This window comes from Hyla sarda, chromosome 3, assembly GCF_029499605.1.
Source record: "Hyla sarda isolate aHylSar1 chromosome 3, aHylSar1.hap1, whole genome shotgun sequence".
Taxonomy (NCBI): Eukaryota; Metazoa; Chordata; class Amphibia; order Anura; family Hylidae; genus Hyla; species Hyla sarda.
In genome coordinates this window covers 127409385-127431063 of record NC_079191.1, presented here as the reverse complement: position 1 = coordinate 127431063, position 21679 = coordinate 127409385, and the positions used below count along the sequence as shown (strand labels likewise).

Below are 21679 nucleotides of genomic sequence, written 5' to 3'. Positions count from 1 at the left end.
ACTTACAATGACCCGTTATTTCACATATGTAAAGGACGGCTCCATTGGGAGGTGCTTGATTTTAAATATACTTTTGTCCATACAAACTATTTTGTGTCATTTCTTTGCCAACCTTTACAAAAGTACTGATAAATCATCCCAGTGAGAGGAACACATGGATCCCAGCGGGTAATGATGAAGCAGCTCATCACTTTGCGCCATAACTACACAGTCTACTGAGGAGACCGCGCTTCTCCTGTGCTGCTCTATACCTTGGGGACGTTGCTGCCCCTAGTGTACATGAGATGTAACGCAGGTTCTTGGGCTCATGTATTATACGTAGGTGCGTGCTACTCTGCTGCCCCCTGCTGCTTATAAAGTGTAATGCAGGGTGAGGAGTTTTGTAAACATGGCGCCTAGTGACAGAGAGCCAGCAGATAACGTGATCTCTAAGGCTTCCCAGCTGCTGGATTCGCACTTGCATCTAGTCCGGGTAGGCAGCGGTTCTGCTCGGTTATCGCTGGTGTCACAGCTGTATGTGCAGCACCGGGGCTTGTGGATGTGTAGTGCGGGGAAATATTGTCAGTGTAAACTATGACAGGTGTAGAGAGAACTACGATGTGTGTAAGGGGTATATTATAGCGTCACCCACAGGTGTAGAGAGAACTACGATGTGTGTATAAGAGGGGAATACTATAGCGCCACCCACAGGTGTAGAGAGAACTACAGTGCTGTGTGTGTAAGGGGGTATACTATAGCGCCACCCACAGGTGTAGAGAGAACTACGATGTGTGTAAGGGGTATACTATAGCGCCACCCACAGGTGTAAAGACAACTACAGTGCTGTGTGTGTAAGGGGGAATACTATAGCGCCACCCACAGGTGTAGAGAGAACTACAGTGCTGTGTGTGTAAGGGGGTATACTATAGCGCCACCCCTCAGGTGTAGAGAGAACTACAGTGCTGTGTGTGTAAGGGGAATACTATAGCGCCACCCACAGGTGTAGAGAGAACTACAGTGCTGTGTGTGTAAGGGGAATACTATAGCGCCACCCACAGGTGTAGAGACAACTACAGTGCTGTGTGTATAAGAGGGAATACTATAGCGCCACCCACAGGTGTAGAGACAACTACAGTGCTGTGTGTGTAAGGGGGTATACTATAGCGCCATCCACAGGTGTAGAGACAACTACAGTGCTGTGTGTATAAGAGGGGAATACTATAGCGCCACCCACAGGTGTAGAGACAACTACAGTGCTGTGTGTGTAAGGGGGTATACTATAGCGCCACCCACAGGTGTAGAGACAACTACAGTGCTGTGTGTATAAGAGGGGAATACTATAGCGCCACCCACAGGTGTAGAGACAACTACAGTGCTGTGTGTGTAAGGGGGAATACTATAGCGCCACCCACAGGTGTAGAGAGAACTACAGTGCTGTGTGTGTAAGGGGTATACTATAGCGCCACCCACAGATGTAGAGAGAACTACAGTGCTGTGTGTATAAGAGGGGAATACTATAGCGCCACCCACAGGTGTAGAGACAACTACAGTGCTGTGTGTAAGGGGTATACTATAGCTCCACCCACAGGTGTAAAGACAACTACAGTGCTGTGTGTGTAAGGGGGTATACTATAGCGCCACCCACAGGTGTAGAGAGAACTACAGTGCTGTGTGTGTAAGGGGGAATACTATAGCGCCACCCACAGGTGCAGAGACAACTACAGTGTTGTGTGTGTGTAAGGGGGTATACTATAGCGCCACCCACAGGTGTAGAGACAACTTCAGTGCTGTGTGTGTAAGGGGGCATACTATAGCGCCATCCACAGGTGTAGAGACAACTACAGTGCTGTGTGTGTAAGGGGGTATACTATAGCGCCACCCACAGGTGTAGAGACAACTACAGTGCTGTGTGTGTAAGGGGGAATACTATAGCGCCACCCACAGGTGCAGAGACAACTACAGTGTTGTGTGTGTGTAAGGGGGTATACTATAGCGCCATCCACAGGTGTAGAGACAACTACAGTGCTGTGTGTGTGTAAGGGGTATACTATAGCGCCATCCACAGGTGTAGAGACAACTACAGTGCTGTGTGTGTGTAAGGGGTATACTATAGCGCCATCCACAGGTGTAGAGACAACTACAGTGCTGTGTGTATAAGAGGGGAATACTATAGCGCCATCCACAGGTGTAGAGACAACTACAGTGCTGTGTGTGTAAGGGGGAATACTATAGCGCCACCCACAGGTGTAGAGACAACTACAGTGCTGTGTGTGTAAGGGGGTATACTATAGCGCCACCCCTCAGGTGTAGAGAGAACTACAGTGCTGTGTGTGTAAGGGGAATACTATAGCGCCACCCACAGGTGTAGAGAGAACTACAGTGCTGTGTGTGTAAGGGGGAATACTATAGCGCCACCCACAGGTGTAGAGACAACTACAGTGCTGTGTGTGTAAGGGGGAATACTATAGCGCCATCCACAGGTGTAGAGACAACTACAGTGCTGTGTGTGTAAGGGGGAATACTATAGCGCCACCCACAGGTGTAGAGACAACTACAGTGCTGTGTGTGTAAGGGGGAATACTATAGCGCCACCCCTCAGGTGTAGAGAGAACTACAGTGCTGTGTGTGTAAGGGGGAATACTATAGCGCCACCCACAGGTGTAGAGACAACTACAGTGCTGTGTGTAAGGGGTATACTATAGCGCCACCCACAGGTGTAAAGACAACTACAGTGCTGTGTGTAAGGGGGTATACTATAGCGCCACCCACAGGTGCAGAGACAACTACAGTGTTGTGTGTGTGTAAGGGGGTATACTATAGCGCCACCCACAGGTGTAGAGACAACTACAGTGCTGTGTGTAAGGGGTATACTATAGCGCCACCCACAGGTGTAAAGACAACTACAGTGCTGTGTGTAAGGGGAATACTATAGCGCCACCCACAGGTGTAGAGACAACTACAGTGCTGTGTGTGTAAGGGGGAATACTATAGCGCCACCCCTCAGGTGTAGAGAGAACTACAGTGCTGTGTGTGTAAGGGGAATACTATAGCGCCATCCACAGGTGTAGAGACAATTACAGTGCTGTGTGTAAGGGGGAATACTATAGCGCCACCCACAGGTATAGAGACAACTACAGTGCTGTGTGTGTGTAAGGGGTATACTATAGCGCCATCCACAGGTGTAGAGACAACTACAGTGCTGTGTGTATAAGGGGTATACTATAGCGCCATCCACAGGTGTAGAGACAACTACAGTGCTGTGTGTGTGTAAGGGGTATACTATAGCGCCATCCACAGGTGTAGAGACAACTACAGTGCTGTGTGTGTGTAAGGGGTATACTATAGCGCCATCCACAGGTGTAGAGACAACTACAGTGCTGTGTGTATAAGAGGGGAATACTATAGCGCCATCCACAGGTGTAGAGACAACTACAGTGCTGTGTGTGTAAGGGGGAATACTATAGCGCCACCCACAGGTGTAGAGACAACTACAGTGCTGTGTGTGTAAGGGGGAATACTATAGCGCCACCCACAGGTGTAAAGACAACTACAGTGCTGTGTGTGTAAGGGGGTATACTATAGCGCCACCCACAGGTGTAGAGACAACTACAGTGCTGTGTGTGTAAGGGGGTATACTATAGCGCCACCCCTCAGGTGTAGAGAGAACTACAGTGCTGTGTGTGTAAGGGGAATACTATAGCGCCACCCACAGGTATAGAGACAACTACAGTGCTGTGTGTGTGTAAGGGGTATACTATAGCGCCATCCACAGGTGTAGAGACAACTACAGTGCTGTGTGTGTAAGGGGTATACTATAGCGCCATCCACAGGTGTAGAGACAACTACAGTGCTGTGTGTATAAGAGGGGAATACTATAGCGCCATCCACAGGTGTAGAGACAACTACAGTGCTGTGTGTGTAAGGGGGAATACTATAGCGCCATCCACAGGTGTAGAGACAACTACAGTGCTGTGTGTATAAGGGGTATACTATAGCGCCATCCACAGGTGTAGAGACAACTACAGTGCTGTGTGTGTGTAAGGGGTATACTATAGCGCCATCCACAGGTGTAGAGACAACTACAGTGCTGTGTGTGTGTAAGGGGTATACTATAGCGCCATCCACAGGTGTAGAGACAACTACAGTGCTGTGTGTATAAGAGGGGAATACTATAGCGCCATCCACAGGTGTAGAGACAACTACAGTGCTGTGTGTGTAAGGGGGAATACTATAGCGCCACCCACAGGTGTAGAGACAACTACAGTGCTGTGTGTGTAAGGGGGAATACTATAGCGCCACCCACAGGTGTAAAGACAACTACAGTGCTGTGTGTGTAAGGGGGTATACTATAGCGCCACCCACAGGTGTAGAGACAACTACAGTGCTGTGTGTGTAAGGGGGTATACTATAGCGCCACCCCTCAGGTGTAGAGAGAACTACAGTGCTGTGTGTGTAAGGGGAATACTATAGCGCCACCCACAGGTATAGAGACAACTACAGTGCTGTGTGTGTGTAAGGGGTATACTATAGCGCCATCCACAGGTGTAGAGACAACTACAGTGCTGTGTGTGTAAGGGGTATACTATAGCGCCATCCACAGGTGTAGAGACAACTACAGTGCTGTGTGTATAAGAGGGGAATACTATAGCGCCATCCACAGGTGTAGAGACAACTACAGTGCTGTGTGTGTAAGGGGGAATACTATAGCGCCATCCACAGGTGTAGAGACAACTACAGTGCTGTGTGTGTAAGGGGGAATACTATAGCGCCACCCACAGGTGTAAAGACAACTACAGTGCTGTGTGTGTAAGGGGGTATACTATAGCGCCACCCACAGGTGTAGAGACAACTACAGTGCTGTGTGTATAAGAGGGGAATACTATAGCGCCATCCACAGGTGTAGAGACAACTACAGTGCTGTGTGTGTAAGGGGGAATACTATAGCGCCACCCCTCAGGTGTAGAGAGAACTACAGTGCTGTGTGTGTAAGGGGGAATACTATAGCGCCACCCACAGGTGTAGAGACAACTACAGTGCTGTGTGTGTAAGGGGGAATACTATAGCGCCACCCCTCAGGTGTAGAGAGAACTACAGTGCTGTGTGTGTAAGGGGGAATACTATAGTGCCACCCACAGGTGTAGAGACAACTACAGTGCTGTGTGTGTAAGGGGGAATACTATAGCACCACCCACAGGTGTAAAGACAACTACAGTGCTGTGTGTGTAAGAGGGAATACTATAGCGCCACCCCTCAGGTGTAGAGAGAACTACAGTGCTGTGTGTGTAAGGGGTATACTATAGCGCCACCCCTCAGGTGTAGAGACAACTACAGTGCTGTGTGTATAAGAGGGGAATACTATAGCGCCACCCACAGGTGTAGAGACAACTACAGTGCTGTGTGTGTAAGGGGGAATACTATAGCGCCACCCACAGGTATAGAGACAACTACAGTTCTGTGTGTGTAAGGGGGAATACTATAGCGCCACCCTACAGATGTAGAGAGAACTACGATGTGTGTATGGGGGAATACTATAGCGCCACCCCTCAGGTGTAGAGAGAACTACGATGTATGTGTAAGGGGGTATACTATAGCGCCACCCCTCAGGTGTAGAGAGAACTACAGTGCTGTGTGTGTAAGGGGAATACTATAGCGCCACCCACAGGTATAGAGACAACTACAGTGCTGTGTGTATAAGAGGGGAATACTATAGCGCCATCCACAGGTGTAGAGACAACTACAGTGCTGTGTGTATAAGAGGGGAATACTATAGCGCCATCCACAGGTGTAGAGACAACTACAGTGCTGTGTGTGTAAGGGGGTATACTATAGCGCCACCCACAGGTGCAGAGACAACTACAGTGTTGTGTGTGTGTAAGGGGGTATACTATAGCGCCACCCACAGGTGCAGAGACAACTACAGTGCTGTGTGTGTGTAAGGGGTATACTATAGCGCCACCCACAGGTGTAGAGACAACTACAGTGCTGTGTGTAAGGGGTATACTATAGCGCCACCCACAGGTGTAAAGACAACTACAGTGCTGTGTGTAAGGGGAATACTATAGCGCCACCCACAGGTGTAGAGACAACTACAGTGCTGTGTGTGTAAGGGGGAATACTATAGCGCCACCCACAGGTGTAGAGACAACTACAGTGCTGTGTGTGTAAGGGGGAATACTATAGCGCCACCCACAGGTGTAAAGACAACTACAGTGCTGTGTGTGTAAGGGGGTATACTATAGCGCCACCCACAGGTGTAGAGACAACTACAGTGCTGTGTGTGTAAGGGGGAATACTATAGCGCCACCCACAGGTGTAGAGAGAACTACAGTGCTGTGTGTGTAAGGGGAATACTATAGCGCCATCCACAGGTGTAGAGACAACTACAGTGCTGTGTGTAAGGGGTATACTATAGCGCCACCCACAGGTGTAAAGACAACTACAGTGCTGTGTGTAAGGGGTATACTATAGCGCCACCCACAGGTGTAAAGACAACTACAGTGCTGTGTGTGTAAGGGGGTATACTATAGCGCCACCCACAGGTGTAGAGAGAACTACAGTGCTGTGTGTGTAAGGGGGAATACTATAGCGCCACCCACAGGTGCAGAGACAACTACAGTGTTGTGTGTGTGTAAGGGGGTATACTATAGCGCCACCCACAGGTGTAGAGACAACTTCAGTGCTGTGTGTGTAAGGGGGCATACTATAGCGCCATCCACAGGTGTAGAGACAACTACAGTGCTGTGTGTGTAAGGGGGTATACTATAGCGCCACCCACAGGTGTAGAGACAACTACAGTGCTGTGTGTATAAGAGGGGAATACTATAGCGCCACCCACAGGTGTAGAGACAACTACAGTGCTGTGTGTGTAAGGGGGTATACTATAGCGCCACCCACAGGTGCAGAGACAACTACAGTGTTGTGTGTGTGTAAGGGGGTATACTATAGCGCCACCCACAGGTGCAGAGACAACTACAGTGCTGTGTGTGTAAGGGGGTATACTATAGCGCCACCCACAGGTGCAGAGACAACTACAGTGTTGTGTGTGTGTAAGGGGGTATACTATAGCGCCACCCACAGGTGCAGAGACAACTACAGTGCTGTGTGTGTGTAAGGGGTATACTATAGCGCCACCCACAGGTGTAGAGACAACTACAGTGCTGTGTGTAAGGGGTATACTATAGCGCCACCCACAGGTGTAAAGACAACTACAGTGCTGTGTGTAAGGGGAATACTATAGCGCCACCCACAGGTGTAGAGACAACTACAGTGCTGTGTGTGTAAGGGGGAATACTATAGCGCCATCCACAGGTGTAGAGACAACTACAGTGCTGTGTGTGTAAGGGGGAATACTATAGCGCCACCCACAGGTGTAAAGACAACTACAGTGCTGTGTGTGTAAGGGGGTATACTATAGCGCCACCCACAGGTGTAGAGACAACTACAGTGCTGTGTGTGTAAGGGGGAATACTATAGCGCCACCCACAGGTGTAGAGAGAACTACAGTGCTGTGTGTGTAAGGGGAATACTATAGCGCCATCCACAGGTGTAGAGACAACTACAGTGCTGTGTGTAAGGGGGAATACTATAGCGCCACCCACAGGTATAGAGACAACTACAGTGCTGTGTGTGTGTAAGGGGTATACTATAGCGCCATCCACAGGTGTAGAGACAACTACAGTGCTGTGTGTGTAAGGGGGAATACTATAGCGCCACCCCTCAGGTGTAGAGAGAACTACAGTGCTGTGTGTGTAAGGGGGAATACTATAGCGCCACCCACAGGTGTAGAGACAACTACAGTGCTGTGTGTGTAAGGGGGAATACTATAGCGCCACCCACAGGTGTAGAGACAACTACAGTGCTGTGTGTGTAAGGGGGTATACTATAGTGCCACCCCTCAGGTGTAGAGAGAACTACAGTGCTGTGTGTGTAAGGGGTATACTATAGCGCCATCCACAGGTGTAGAGACAACTACAGTGCTGTGTGTGTAAGGGGTATACTATAGCGCCACCCACAGGTGTAGAGACAACTACAGTGCTGTGTGTATAAGAGGGGAATACTATAGCGCCACCCACAGGTATAGAGACAACTACAGTTCTGTGTGTGTAAGGGGTATACTATAGCGCCACCCACAGGTGTAGAGAGAACTCCTATATGTGTAAGGGGGAATACTATAGCGCCACCCTACAGATGTAGAGAGAACTACGATGTGTGTATGGGGGAATACTATAGCGCCACCCCTCAGGTGTAGAGAGAACTACGATGTATGTGTAAGGGGGAATACTATAGCGCCACCCCTCAGGTGTAGAGACAACTACAGTGCTGTGTGTATAAGAGGGGAATACTATAGCGCCACCCACAGGTGTAGAGAGAACTACGATGTGTGTGTAAGGGGGCAGTTGTAGCACCACCCACAGGTGTAGATACTATGGGGGGAATTTATCATTGTATATAGAGCTTTTTTTTGTCTTTTTTTTAAATGCAAAAATGTGCGCAATAGTTTTTTGCGGTTTTTATTTTGCGCAAAATCTGATAGAATTCTTCATAGCCATATCTACGGTTAAAGGGGTACTCCAGCGCTAAGACATCTTATCCCCTAGGATAAGGATAGGGGATAAGATGCCTGATCGTGGGGTCCCGCCGCTGGGGACCCCCGTGATCTTGCACGCAGCACCCCATTAGAATCAGTCCCCGGAGCACTTTCGCTCCGGGTTTGATTACTGGCGATCATGGGGGCCGGAGCTTCCTTTGGATAGGGGATAAGATGTCTTAGCGCCGGAGTACCCCTTTAAGTTTACCATAGAGCACTTTCTACTGTAGAATCAAATGTATTAACTGTATGTTTTTTTTTTTTTTTTTGCGCAAATATACACCACCTCAGAGGACACGTACCAAAGTGTTCTAAAGCATCTGAGAATAAATATTATCTATTTTGGGACAGTTGGGACTACTATTCCCATCGTGGACAGACTCTGCCCATGATTGGAGTTGTAGTCCAGGGGCTGAGGTGCAGATCGCACGGGGTCATTCTCCAGAGACCCGCATTTATTAACTGTAAAATCCGGCAGAACATGTGGCTACACTGCGCTCCCCGCCAGCTCCTCTATACTGTATCACATTTCATAATCCCCGCCCGGGAGACGGGAGCTCTGATTGGTGACAATCAGAGCTCCTGTCTCCCGGCAGCGGCAATTATGAGCAGTGTAAACAGGAGCCGGCGGGGAGCGCAGTGTAGCCACATGTTCTGCCGGATTTTACAGTTAATAAATGCGGGTCTCTGGAGAATGACCCCGTGCGATCTGCACCTCAGCTCCTAGACTATAACTCCCATCATGGAAGGATTCTGTCCATGATGGGAGTAGTAGTCCTAAAAGTCCCACTGCCGGGGGATGTGCAAGTGCCATCCCTAAGTGCTTCGGTAGTACAACTACTCCCATCATGGGACAGACGAGTAGTAGTCCAAGGGCAGAGAGACAGATCGTGCTACACAGTCCAGGCCTGACTCTGTTCTCATTATGCGTTTTGCATAATGGGAACAGAGCCTTTCTGGCAGTGTGTTCCCAAACATGGAGACTCCAGCTGTTGCTTAACTACAGCCCCATGGTGGGAGTTGTAGCTTAGCAACAATTGGAAGTAGAGATGAGCGAAGTTACAGTAAATTCGATTCGTCACGAACTTCTCGGCTCAGCAGTTGATGTCTTTTCCTGCATAAATTAGTTCAGCTTTCCGGTGCTCCGGTGGGCTGGAAAAGGTGGATACAGTCCTAGGAAAGAGTCTCCTAGGACTGTATCCACCTTTTCCAGCCCACGGGAGCACCGGAAAGCTGAACTAATGTATGCAGGAAAAGTCATCAACTGCCGAGCTGAGAAGTTCGTGACAAATCAAATTTACTGTAAGTTTGCTCATCTCTAATTGGAAGCTCCCTGTTTAGGAACACGCTGAATTATGTGCGCTCTTCCCAGGGGAGAGCGCAAAAAGTGTACTAACCCATATTTCTTGTCTTTCTTTTCATTTCAGATACGCGAATGCAGAGAACTACGTCAGAGCCGGTGGATTGCGACGATTACCAGTGTTTTTTTTATTTCAATAAAATTGTTAACGAGGGCCGTGAGGGAGTGTTTTTTTTTTTTTTGTTTTTTTTATACATTTTTTTTTCAATGTGTGGTGTTATTTATAATTGAATTTTCAGGCTTAGTAGTGGAAGCTGTTATATAGATGGAATCCATTACTATGCCAGGGCTTAGTTTTAGCCCCAAAATAAGCTAACGCTAACCCCCAATTATTACCCCGGTACCCACTGCCACAGGGGTGCTGGTAAGAGCCAGTACCAACAGGCCTGGAGCGTCAAAAATGGTGCTTCTGGGCCTAGGTGGTAACAGACTGGCATTATTTAGGCTGGGGAGGGCCAGTAACAATGGTCCTCGCCCACCCTGGTATCGTCAGACTGTTGCTGCCTGGTTGGTATTTGGCTGATACTGAAATAGGGGGAACCCTATGTGTGTTTTTTTTTTTTTTTTTATTATTTTAAATAAAAAAAAGTTCCCCATTTTTTTCATTATAAGCCAAATATCAACCAAGCAGCAACAGCCTGACATTACCAGGGTGGGCGAGGACCATTGTTACTGGCCTTCCCCAGCCTAAATAATGCCAGCCTGTTACCGCCTAGGCCCAGAAGCGCCATTTTTGACGCTCCGGGCCTGTTGGTACTGGCTCTTCCTGGCACCACTGTGGTGGTGGGGAGCAATTATTGGGGGTTAGCGCTAGCTGGTTTGTGGCTAACACCAAGCCCCGGCTTAGTAATGGATTCTGTCTATAAGACGGCTTCCACTACTAAGCCTAAAAATTCAATTCTAAAAAAAACACAACACATTGAAAAAAATGTTATCTAAAAAGAAAAGCACCCCTCCACAGCCCTCGTTAACCCTTTTATTGACATTTAAAAAAACGCTGTTCATCATCGCAATCCGCCGAATCTGATGTAGTCCTCAACATTCACGTATCCAAAATGAAAAGAAAACATTACAGTACTATGTGTGTAAGGGGGCATAGTATAGCGCCACCCACAGGCATACTATATTGTTTTCCACAAGTGTAGCAGCTTATCACAGTGAAAAGCAGCCAAAGGGCTAGATTTGCACGAGTTCCCATAGTAACCAATCAGATTCCGGTTTTCATTTTTCAGAGGCCTTTCTAAAAAATGAAAGCTGAAATCTTTTTGGTTGCTATGAGCAACTGCACAAGGTTTGATCAATCTCTCCCCCTGTACATGACTCGTCACCCGCAAGCAGCGGGGCTTATTCACACCTAGATTCCTCTTGCAGTAGCCTTCACTCAATGGAACTTCTGATGAGGAATTGGATTGTTCTGGTCAGAAGAAGATTGAAGGTCTTTAATGTTCTAGCGGAATCCGCAAGAGAAGTTCTGTCTGTCAATGGGACGGCACTTATACACCAAATTGTAAGCGCAGATATAAGTGCAGAATTCGGATAATTTCTGCTCCATTCTTTTCTGACCTCTGATCTCCTGTTTGCATTGTGATTGTGGGTGGAGTTATGTTGTCATGGCAGCCGAGGGTCAATCATGACAATACTCCTATTATGCCCTCCAGAGGCGGGGTGTAATAGAGACTGTAAGATGATAGATCCTGCACATGCAATCCCATAATTCTGAATAACTAGTGGGAAACTTATGTGGACCGTTATGAGGATCCAGACACTCTTGTAACTTGCAATCAAGGATAAACTTTACTTTAAAGGGGTGCTACACTACTTTAAAGGGGTATTCCAGGCCAAATCTTTTTTTTATATATCAACCAGCTCCGGAAAGTTAAACAGATTTGTAAATTACTTCTATTAAAAGATCTTAATCCCTCCAATAGTTATTACCTTCTGAAGTTGAGTTGTTGTTTTCTGTCTAACTGCTCTCTGATGACTCACGTCCCGGGAGGTGTGCAGTTCCTATGGGGATATTCTCCCATCATGCACAGCTCCCAGGACGTGACATCATCATTGAGCAGTTAGACAGAAAACTTCAGAAGCTAATAACTATTGGAAGGATTAGGATTTTTTAATAGAAGTAATTTACAAATCTGTTTAACTTTCCGGAGCCAGTTGATATATATTAAAAAAGGTTTTGCCTGGAATACCCCTTTAATATTATCCTGCAAATAGGGGATGAATGTCTTATCATGAGGGGGGTCCAATGGCTCAGATGCCCCTCAATCTCCAGAACGGGGCCCCATCTCTTTCCATGGAGTGGTGTGTCTGCACAAGCTTTTTACATTCTCTATGGGAGCGCCGGAGATATCTGAGTACAGAGCTCGTCTATCTGCGATGCTTCCATACACCGCACCGTCACACGCTCCATGCACAGGGAGAAACGGGGCACTGTTCTGGAAATCGCGGAGAGGTTTTTAAAATTTTAAGTACTGGAGTACTTCTTTAAAGTCACTGTGCAGAATGCAGATCTTAAACTTTGGCACATGGTTGCAAAGTTACAGTCTTAAAGTAGATGTGTGGAAATTTGCAGAATGTTTCCTTTAAGAGGGCCTGCACAGGTTGGTTCACTGGGCTGAAGAGATTTTACTCACTGTTTTGGCTCACAAGACCCTATCATGGGGCGTACGCTGTAGAACTCATGTTAAGCCATGCGGCACCACATTGAGATTACTGTACGCAGAAGGGTCCTTGTTCCACTTCTGACTAGTAGATTCTCTTTGGAGCAGGAAACAGGATACTTAACCACTTAAGGACCTAGGGCGTATGGATACGCCTTGACGTCCTGGTACTTAAGGACCCAGGGCGTATCCATACGCCCGTGGGAATTTCGGTCCCCGCCGGGCGGGGACCGGGCCGGGGTGACTGCTGATATCAATCAGCAGGCACCCCACGCAAATGCCCAGGGGGGTCATCGGAACCCTGATCATCAGAGGCGACGACCAATAGCAGACTGGGGGCGGGGGGGTTAACTTTCGTTTACCCTGTCCTGCCCACCCACAATAGGCGGGGCAGAACGGGGAACCGAAGGGGACCGGGCGCCGACGTCCACTTACCGATCCGGAGGCCTGCGGCGACGTTGATCGGCGGGCGGCGTGACATGCGTCTGAAGAGGACGGCTCCCGGGATCCTACGGAAGCCGGTAAGTTGATCTGGAGGGCTACAGTCTGAGACTGTGGTCTCTAACTGTAGCCCTCCAGATGTTGCAAAACTATAACTCCCAGCATGCCCAGACAGCTGTTTGGGCATGCTGGAATATGTAGTTTTGCAACAGCTGGAGGGCTGCAGTTTGAGACCACTATACAGTGGTCTCTAAACTATATCCCTCCAGATCTTGCAAAACTACAACTCCTAGCATGCCCACATAGCTGTTTGTTGTCTGGGCATGCTGGGAGTTGTAGTTTTGCAACATCTGGAGGTGCACAGTTTTGAGATCACTGTGCCCTGGTCTAAAAACTGTAGCTCTCCAGATGTTGCAAAACTGCAAATCCCAGCTGTCTGGGCATGGTGGGAGTTGTAGTTGGGTACCTCCAGCTGTTGCATACAGCTGTCTGGGCATGGTGGGAGTTGTAGTTGGGTACCTCCAGCTGTTGCATAACTACATCTCCCAGCATGCCCAGTACATGCTGTGAGTTGTAGTTTTGCAACAGCTGGAGGCACACTGGTTGGAAAATACTGAGTTAGATAACAGAACCTAACTGAAGGTTTTCCAACCGGTGTGCCTCCAGCTGTTGGAAAAGTACAACTCCCAGCATGCACGGTCTGTCAGTACATGCTGGGAGTTGTAGTTTTGAAACAGCTGGAGGTTTGCCCCCCCATGTGAACGTACAGGGTACATTCACACGGACAGGTTTACAGTAAATTTCCTGCTTCAAGTTTGGGCTGCGGCAAATTTTTTCACCGCAGCGCAAACTCCTAGCGGGAAATTCACTGTAACACGCCAGTGTGAATGTACCCTAAAAACACTACACTACACGAACACATAATAAAGGGTAAAACACTACATATACACCCCCTTACACTGTCCCCCCCCCCCCCAATAAAAATTAAAAACGTCTTGTACAGCAGGGTTTCCAAAACGGAGCCTCCAGCTGTTGCAAAACAACAACTCCCAGCATTTCTGGATAGCCACTGACTGTCCAGGCATGCTGGGAGTTTAGCAACAGCTGGAGGCACCCTGTTTGGGAATCACTGGTGTAGAATACCCCTGTGTCCACCCCTATGCAATCCCTAATTTAGTCCTCAAATGCGCATGGCGCTCTCTCACTTCGGAGCCCTGTCGTATTTCAAGGAAACAGTTTAGGGCCATATATGGGGTATCGCCGTACTCGGGAGAAATTGCACTCCAAATTTTGGGGGTCTTTTTTTCCTTTTACCGCTTGTGAAAAGGAAAAGTTGGGGGCTACACCAGCCTGTTAGTGTAAAAAAAGAAAAAATTTTACACTAACATGCTGGTGTTGCCCCATACTTTTTATTTCCACAAGCGGTAAAAGGAAAAAAAGACCCCCAAAATTTGTAACGCAATTTCTTCTGAGTACGGAAATACCCCAGATGTGGGCGTAAAATGCTCTGCGGACACACAACAAGGCTCAGGAATGAGAGCGCACCATGTACATTTGAGGCCTAAATTGGTGATTTGCACAGGGGTGGCCGATTTTACAGCGGTTCTGACAAACGCAAAAAAAATAAATACCCACATGTGACCCCATTTTGGAAACAACACCCCTCACCGAACGTGACAAGGGGTATAGTGAGCCTGAACAACCCACAGGTGTTTGACGAATTTTCATTAAAGTTGGATGGGAAAATGAAAAAAATTATATTTTTTCACTAAAATGCTGGTGTTACCCTAAATTTTTCATTTTCACAAGGGAAAATAGGAAAAAAGCCCCCCAAATTTGTAACCCCATCTCTTCTGAGTAAGAACATACGCCATATGTGAATTTAAAGTGCTCTGCGGGTGAACTACAATGCTCAGAAGAGGAGTGCCATTGGGATTTTGTAGAGAAAATTTGTCCGGAATTGAAGGCCACATGTGTTTACAAAGCCCCCATAGTGCCAGAACAATGGACCCCCGACACATGGGACCCTATTTTGGAAACTACACCCCTCACGTAATGAAATAAGGCGTACATTGAGAATTTACGCCCCACAGGTGTCTAACAGATTTTTGGCACAGTGGTCCGTAAAAATGAAAAATTAAATTTTTCATTTGCACAGCCCACTGTTCCAAAGATCTGTGGGGTGTAAATACTCACTGCACCCCTTATTAAATTCTGTGAGGGGTGTAGTTTCCAAAATGGGGTCACATGTGGGGGGTCCACTGTTCTGGCACCACGGGGGGCTTTGTAAACGCACATGGCCCCTGACTACCATTCCAAACGAATTCTCTTTCCAAAAGCTCAATGGCGCTCCTCCTCTTCTGAGCATTGTAGTTCGCCAGCAGAGCATTTTACGTCCTAACATGGGGTATTTCCATGCTCAGAAGAAATGGGGTTACAAATTTTGGGGTCATTTTCTCCTATTACCCCTTGTAAAAATGTAAAATTTAGGGGAAAAACTGCATTTTAGTAAAAAAAAAAAAAAAAAAAATGTTTTTCATTTACACATCCAACTTTAACGAAAAGTCGTCAAACACCTGTGGGGTGTTAAGGCTCAGCGGACCCCTTGTTACGTTCCTTGAGGAGTGTAGTTTCCAAATTAAATGCCATGTGGGTATTTTTTGCTGTTCTGGCACCACAGGGGCTTCCTAAATGCGACATGCCCCCCAAAAAAACCATTTCAGCAAAAGTTGCTTTCAAAAAGCCAAATGTGACTCCTTCTCTTCTGAGCATTGTAGTTCGCCCGCAAAGCATTTTACGTTCTAACATGGGGTATTTCCATACTCAGAAGAGATGGGGTTACAAATTTGGGGGGGCATTTTCTCCCAATTGTAAATTTGGGGGGAAAACTGCACTTTAGTGTGAATTTTTTTTTTCCATTTACACATCTGATTTTAACGAAAAGTTGTCAAACACCTGTGGGGTATTAAGGCTAACTGGACCCCTTGTTACGTGCCTTGGTATGCCATGTGGTGTTTTCTGCTGTTCTGGCACCATATGGGCTTTCTAAATGTGACATACCCCCCAAAAACCATTTCAGAAAGATTCACTCTCCAAAATCCCATTGTCGCTCCTTCCCTTCTGTGCCCTCTACTGCGCCCGCCGAACACTTGACATACACATATGAGGTATTTCCTTACTCGAGAGAAATTGGGTTACAAATTTTGGGGGCTTTTTCTCCTATTACCACTTGTAAAAATTCAAAAACTGGGTCTACAAGAACATGCGAGTGTAAAAAATTGAGATTTTGAATTTTCTCCTTCACTTTGCTGCTATTCCTGTGAAACACCTAAAGGGTTAACACACTTACTGAATGTCATTTTGAATACTTTGAGGGGTGCAGTTTTTATAATGGGGTCATTTGTGGGGTATTTCTAATATGAAGGCCCTTCAAATCCACTTCAAAACTGAACTGGTCCCTGAAAAATTCAGATTTTGAAAATTTTGTGAAAAATTTGAAAATTGCTGCTGAACTTTTGTATATGTGTATCAATGTATAATTTATTTGGAATATCCATTTTCCTTATAAGAAGAGAGCTTCAAAGTAAAAAAAAAATGCTAAATTTTCATTTTTTTCATAAAATTTTGGAATTTTTCACCAAGAAATGATGCAAGTATCGACAAAATTTTACCACTAACATAAAGTAGAATATGTCACGAAAAAACAATCTCGGAATCAGAATGAAAGGTAAAAGCATCCCAGAGTTATTAATGCTTGAAGTGACAGTGGTCAGGTGTTCAAAAAATGGCCGGATCCTTAAGGTATATTTGGGCTGGGTCCTTAAGGGGTTAAAGGGGTACTCCACTGGAAAACATTTTTTTTTATAAATCAACTGGTGCCAGAAAGTTAAACAGATTTGTAAATAATAAACAAATAAACAAAATAATTTGTAAATACTGAATGAATTAATATTTTTTAATAGAAGTAATTTACAAATCTGTTTAACTTTCTGGCACCAGTTTAAAAAAAAATGTTTTCCAGTGGAGTGCCCCATTAAAGGGGTACTCCGCTGCTCAGTGTTTCGAACAAATTGTTCCTAACGCTGGAGCCGATGTCGGGAGCTTGTGACGTTATAGCCCCGCCCCTCATGACGTCACTGTTTGTTCCAAACACTGAGCAGCGGAGTACTCCTTTAAATATGAATGCCCTCTCACTGTGAACTGGAGATTATTTGGGGGTTAATGCCTGTTGGAACTCCACACAGTGCAATTTCAGCAAGAACAGCTGACTGTTTACCGTGTATGGTCACCTACTATCTTTGCTCCAACAGATGATGTTGGGAGAGAGGAGGATTGGGCTTGTTGGATTTCAACTGCCCGATCCTTTTGTTCTCAGAGAAGCCACTGCCAGAGGAGTCTGACAGCTTATCCCTCCTCTCTCAGGTATTCAAAGAGAAGCACAAGGTTAGTCATGTCCAATGTGACTGTCAATAAAGTAAATCAATCCTAATTTAAAAGGCCACTGTTAAAATGTTTGATATGTCGTAGAGAGTCTAAGTGTACAGTGCCATCTGACGGAGACAGACTTCCAATGCAGTCTATGGGACCATCTTGGTAGTGCGCACGGATTGATTTTTCCATAGGCTCATTATGGGAAGCAGTAAATTAATGGATGTACTTCAGATGCACACTCAAAAATGAAATGTGCAATGCTCATAAATGTTGTATATTCATAGGTAAAACACTTTGTACACCTGCTCATAACTAAAATTTACTTTTGCAGAATATCAGCACAGGGCTGGCAGTAGTTGGCATCGTTTTGTGCGCAAGAAGCATTAGACTGGTAAGATGTCCTATGTTTGCATTGTATTAGAAGCTGTGCTGTTATCTAAACATTGGAACCACTTTAAATCGCACACATATATTAGGGCGTTGCCCTAACCTAATGCTGTCATTATGTAGGGAGGGAAGTTAATACCCAGAGAGGGAGGACAGCACAAAGTATTCAGGTTCCTAGCAGCTGCTTTCTTAAGTCTTAAAGGGGTACTCTGTTAGAAGGTTTATTTATTTTTATTTTTTTTATAAAGATGTCCAGGCTGTCTGCTTTAAAAAAAAAAAAAAAAAAAAGTTGGCAGCTCTGTTAATAAGATGAAGATAAATGAACATCACACCCTTTGAATTCCACTGCACATCCGCTTCTTCAGTGAGTAAGACAATTGGTGCAGTTTATGCACACCTCTAGAGGCTACCTCCACAGACTCTGTGCCCTTCTGTTCAGCTTGGGAGAGGGAATTACACTGTTCCTTCTCTGATGAGGAGTGGAAAAAAGCCTTCTCGTGGTGCCACCGGTCTTCATCTTTCTGCAAGGCTCATGAAACCAATTACAAAATCATGACGCGATGGTACAGAGTTCCCACATTACTCGCTCGTTTCTATACGAATATCTCGGACACTTGTTGGCGTTGTGGGAAATCTGGTGGCACCATGACTCACCATTGGCTGGAGTGTCTAACACTTAATTCTTTTTGGACCCAGACTCTGGACATTATGTCCAAACTGACATCTTTCTCACTCTCAAAATCTCCCTAAATGATCCTTTTGTCTATCCTTCCACACCACTTACCAAGACCCTCAGCTCGATTACTCCATTTTTTACTACTAGTGGCCAGGACTGTGATCCCTCGATTGTGGAAGACATTGACACCCCTCAGTCTCGACCTGGCTTTGTGAGGTCTCACATTTACACAGGATGGAGGAATTGTTGGCTGATTCTTGGAGTCAGTTAGATAAATCCTGCACCATCTGGTGGCCTGGATCGATTTTATGTCCTCTAATGATTTGGAAACCCTTCACCTAGATAATTAAACTCCCCATCCGTACATCAGGAAGTTCCCTTATCTGCCTGAACTCATGCTCTGATTGCCCGGGGATTCCAGAATTCTGTTTCTAATGCAAAGTACTCAGTGCTTTTCTATTAGGCCTTTACTCTTCTCCCACTCTTTTATTACCTTTACCTCTACCCTTTCTCTCTTCTTCCTCCCTTGATAATACATGCCATATTTTGTCTTTCCCACACCCCTGTGGCAAGACACTCATTAGTCCTTTTTGTTCTTAGTCAGGCCTCCTTGTCACAGAGACGCTCTGCCTCAGACTATTGTTGATTTACCCTATGGCCATTATTATGCCGTATTTCATATGTTCATTGATATTGACATTTTCACTTGTACTGCTTTCTTGACCGATGAGATTATCTCCCTGTCAACTTGTTGGACCACCTACCCCATTGGGGTATTGTTCACTTATTTGTCCTATGCGATTTTATGACAATGTATGGCACTGTTATGTTTACTTGAAAAATGAAATAAAAATATAATTTGAAAAGAAAAAAAAAAAGATGAAGATAAATGAGCAGTTGGACTCTTCCATGATGGATGGCGGTCACATTTTGATCAAAAGGTGCGCTAAGAGCCCAAATTTACATTTATAGTTAATATAGCAGTAACTTAATTAAAAATGGTCCAAATCTATAGTGCTCATGTGCTTTAGTGTTTGCAGAGTGCTACTGCAACTCATACAGTGATGAGACACAGATTCGCTGAGCCACACTGTCACGTATCAACCTTTGGAAGAGGATTGTATCACGGACCAAAGCAGTGATAACAATACCACTGGGGGAGTGTGGGAGATAAATAAAGGTGTTACATAGTTACATAGTTAGTATGGTTGAAAAAAGACATACGTCCATCAAGTCCAACCAGGGGATTGAAGGGAAGGGTGTAAGGGGATAAGGGAAAGGGATGTAGTTTTATAATTCTGCATAAGCATTAATGTTATTTTGTTCCAGGAATGTATCTAACCCTGTTTTAAAGCTGTTAATTGTTCCTGCTGTGACCAGTTCCTGAGGTAGACCGTTCCATAAATTCACAGTCCTCACGGTAAAGAAGGCGTGTCGCCCCTTTAGACTAAACCTTTTCTTCTCCAGACGGAGGGAGTGCCCCCTCATCCTTTGGGGGGGTTTAACCTGGAACAGTTGTTCTCCATATTTTTTGTATGGGCCATTTATATACTTATATACGTTTATCATATCCCCCCTTAAACGTCTCTTCTCAAGACTAAACAATTGTAACTCCTTTAATCGCTCCTCATAGCTAAGATGTTCCATGCCCCATATTAGTTTAGTCGCGAGTCTCTGCACCCTTTCCAACTCCGCAGTGTCCCTTTTATGAACAGGCGACCAAAACTGAACAGCATATTCCAGGTGAGGCCGTACCAATGATTTATAAAGGGGGAGTATTATGTCCCTGTCCCTTGAGTCCATGCCTCTTTTGATACATGACAATATCCTGCTGGCTTTGGAAGCAGCAGCCTGACATTACATGCTATTCTGTAGTCTATGATCTACAAGTACACCCAGATCCTTCTCTACCAGTGACTCTGCCAGTTTAATCCCCCCTAAGACATACGACGCATGCAGGTTATTAGTACCCAGATGCATAACTTTACATTTATCCACATTGAACCTCATTTGCCAAGTGGATGCCCAGACACTTAGTCTATCCAAGTCATCTTGTAACTTATGCACATCCTCTATAGACTGTACCGTGTTATTTTTTTTTATTTTTTATAGCAGACAGCCTTGTAAACTTTCAAGAGTACCTGTCACCAAATAATACTTTAAATTTAGTGTTCCTTGTGTAATTAGCAGACACTTTCCCATTCACTTGTGTTTAAAATTATCAACATAAATATGTTTAAAATGTAATAGAAAAAACGGGCACTAGGTGGCTCTGTTCTATTCCCTGCCACAATCAATACAGTGAGTTTGGTCTCCTCCTGGACTGGAAGGAGTCCGAACTCAGCAAGTGGTTCACTGCACAGAGCTTGATTGACAGCTGCACAGAAAGTGAAAGCTCCACAGATTCTCACAGAAAGCTGCACAGACTGACAGCTGAAGGAGAGCCTCACTGAAATCTGCACAGACTGAAACATGCACAGAGCTTGAGGTCTTCTATTCATCACAATGCTGCAACAATGTGAGGGCAGAAGTTGTCCGCAGCAGGCTTCAGTGATGTCATGCCTGCTGGGAAACGCCCACTTTCTCCTGCTGGGACATTGTACAATGCGAGCATGAAGAAAGCTAAGATACACAGCTTTTTAAAGCTCTGACATTGTTTTTAAGGGCAGGAGGGGTGTTAGGAGTAGTTAGGGAACATAGCCTGAGGTAGTTGAGAACAGTTTATATGGTGACAGGTACTTTTTAAATAAAAAGACCCTCCTGCCGGAGTACCCCTTTGAAGGGTATTCCGGTGGAAAACTACTTTTTTTAAATCAATTGGTGCCAAAAAGTTAAACAGATTTGTAAATTACTTCTATGTAAAAATCCTAATGTATACCATAGAGGAAGTTGTATAGTTATCTTCTGTCTGACCACAGTGCTCTCTGCTGACACTTCTGTCCAGAGCAGGAACAAATCCCCATAGCAAACCTCTCCTACTCAGAACAATTCCTACACAACTTCCTCTGGAGCATACAGCAGCTGATAAGTACTGAAAGGGTTAAGATTTTTAAATAGAAGTCATTTGTAAATCTAAGTAAAAACAAAAGGAAAAATAGCCAGCACAACAACCTAATACACAGGTGCCCGCTGCTGTGGCAAATACAAAATGT

At 45.7% G+C, this 21679-nt stretch overlaps 1 protein-coding gene across 2 annotated transcripts in view; it reads left to right on the top strand.

Moving 5' to 3' along the window:
* The first annotated feature begins 227 nt into the window (after positions 1-227).
* The window catches only part of C3H3orf33 (chromosome 3 C3orf33 homolog), a 38026-nt gene continuing 16574 nt past the window's right edge, over positions 228-21679 (top strand). The window contains exons 1-2 of one of the 2 annotated variants that reach the window (XM_056565000.1): positions 228-472; positions 17796-17855. In XM_056565000.1, coding sequence (XP_056420975.1) covers positions 389-472; positions 17796-17855 — 144 coding nt within the window. In that variant the 5' untranslated portion in view covers positions 228-388. Of the gene's footprint in view, positions 473-11320; positions 11434-17795; positions 17856-21679 lie in introns of those variants that run through there. The other variant, XM_056564998.1, reaches the window with a different exon arrangement.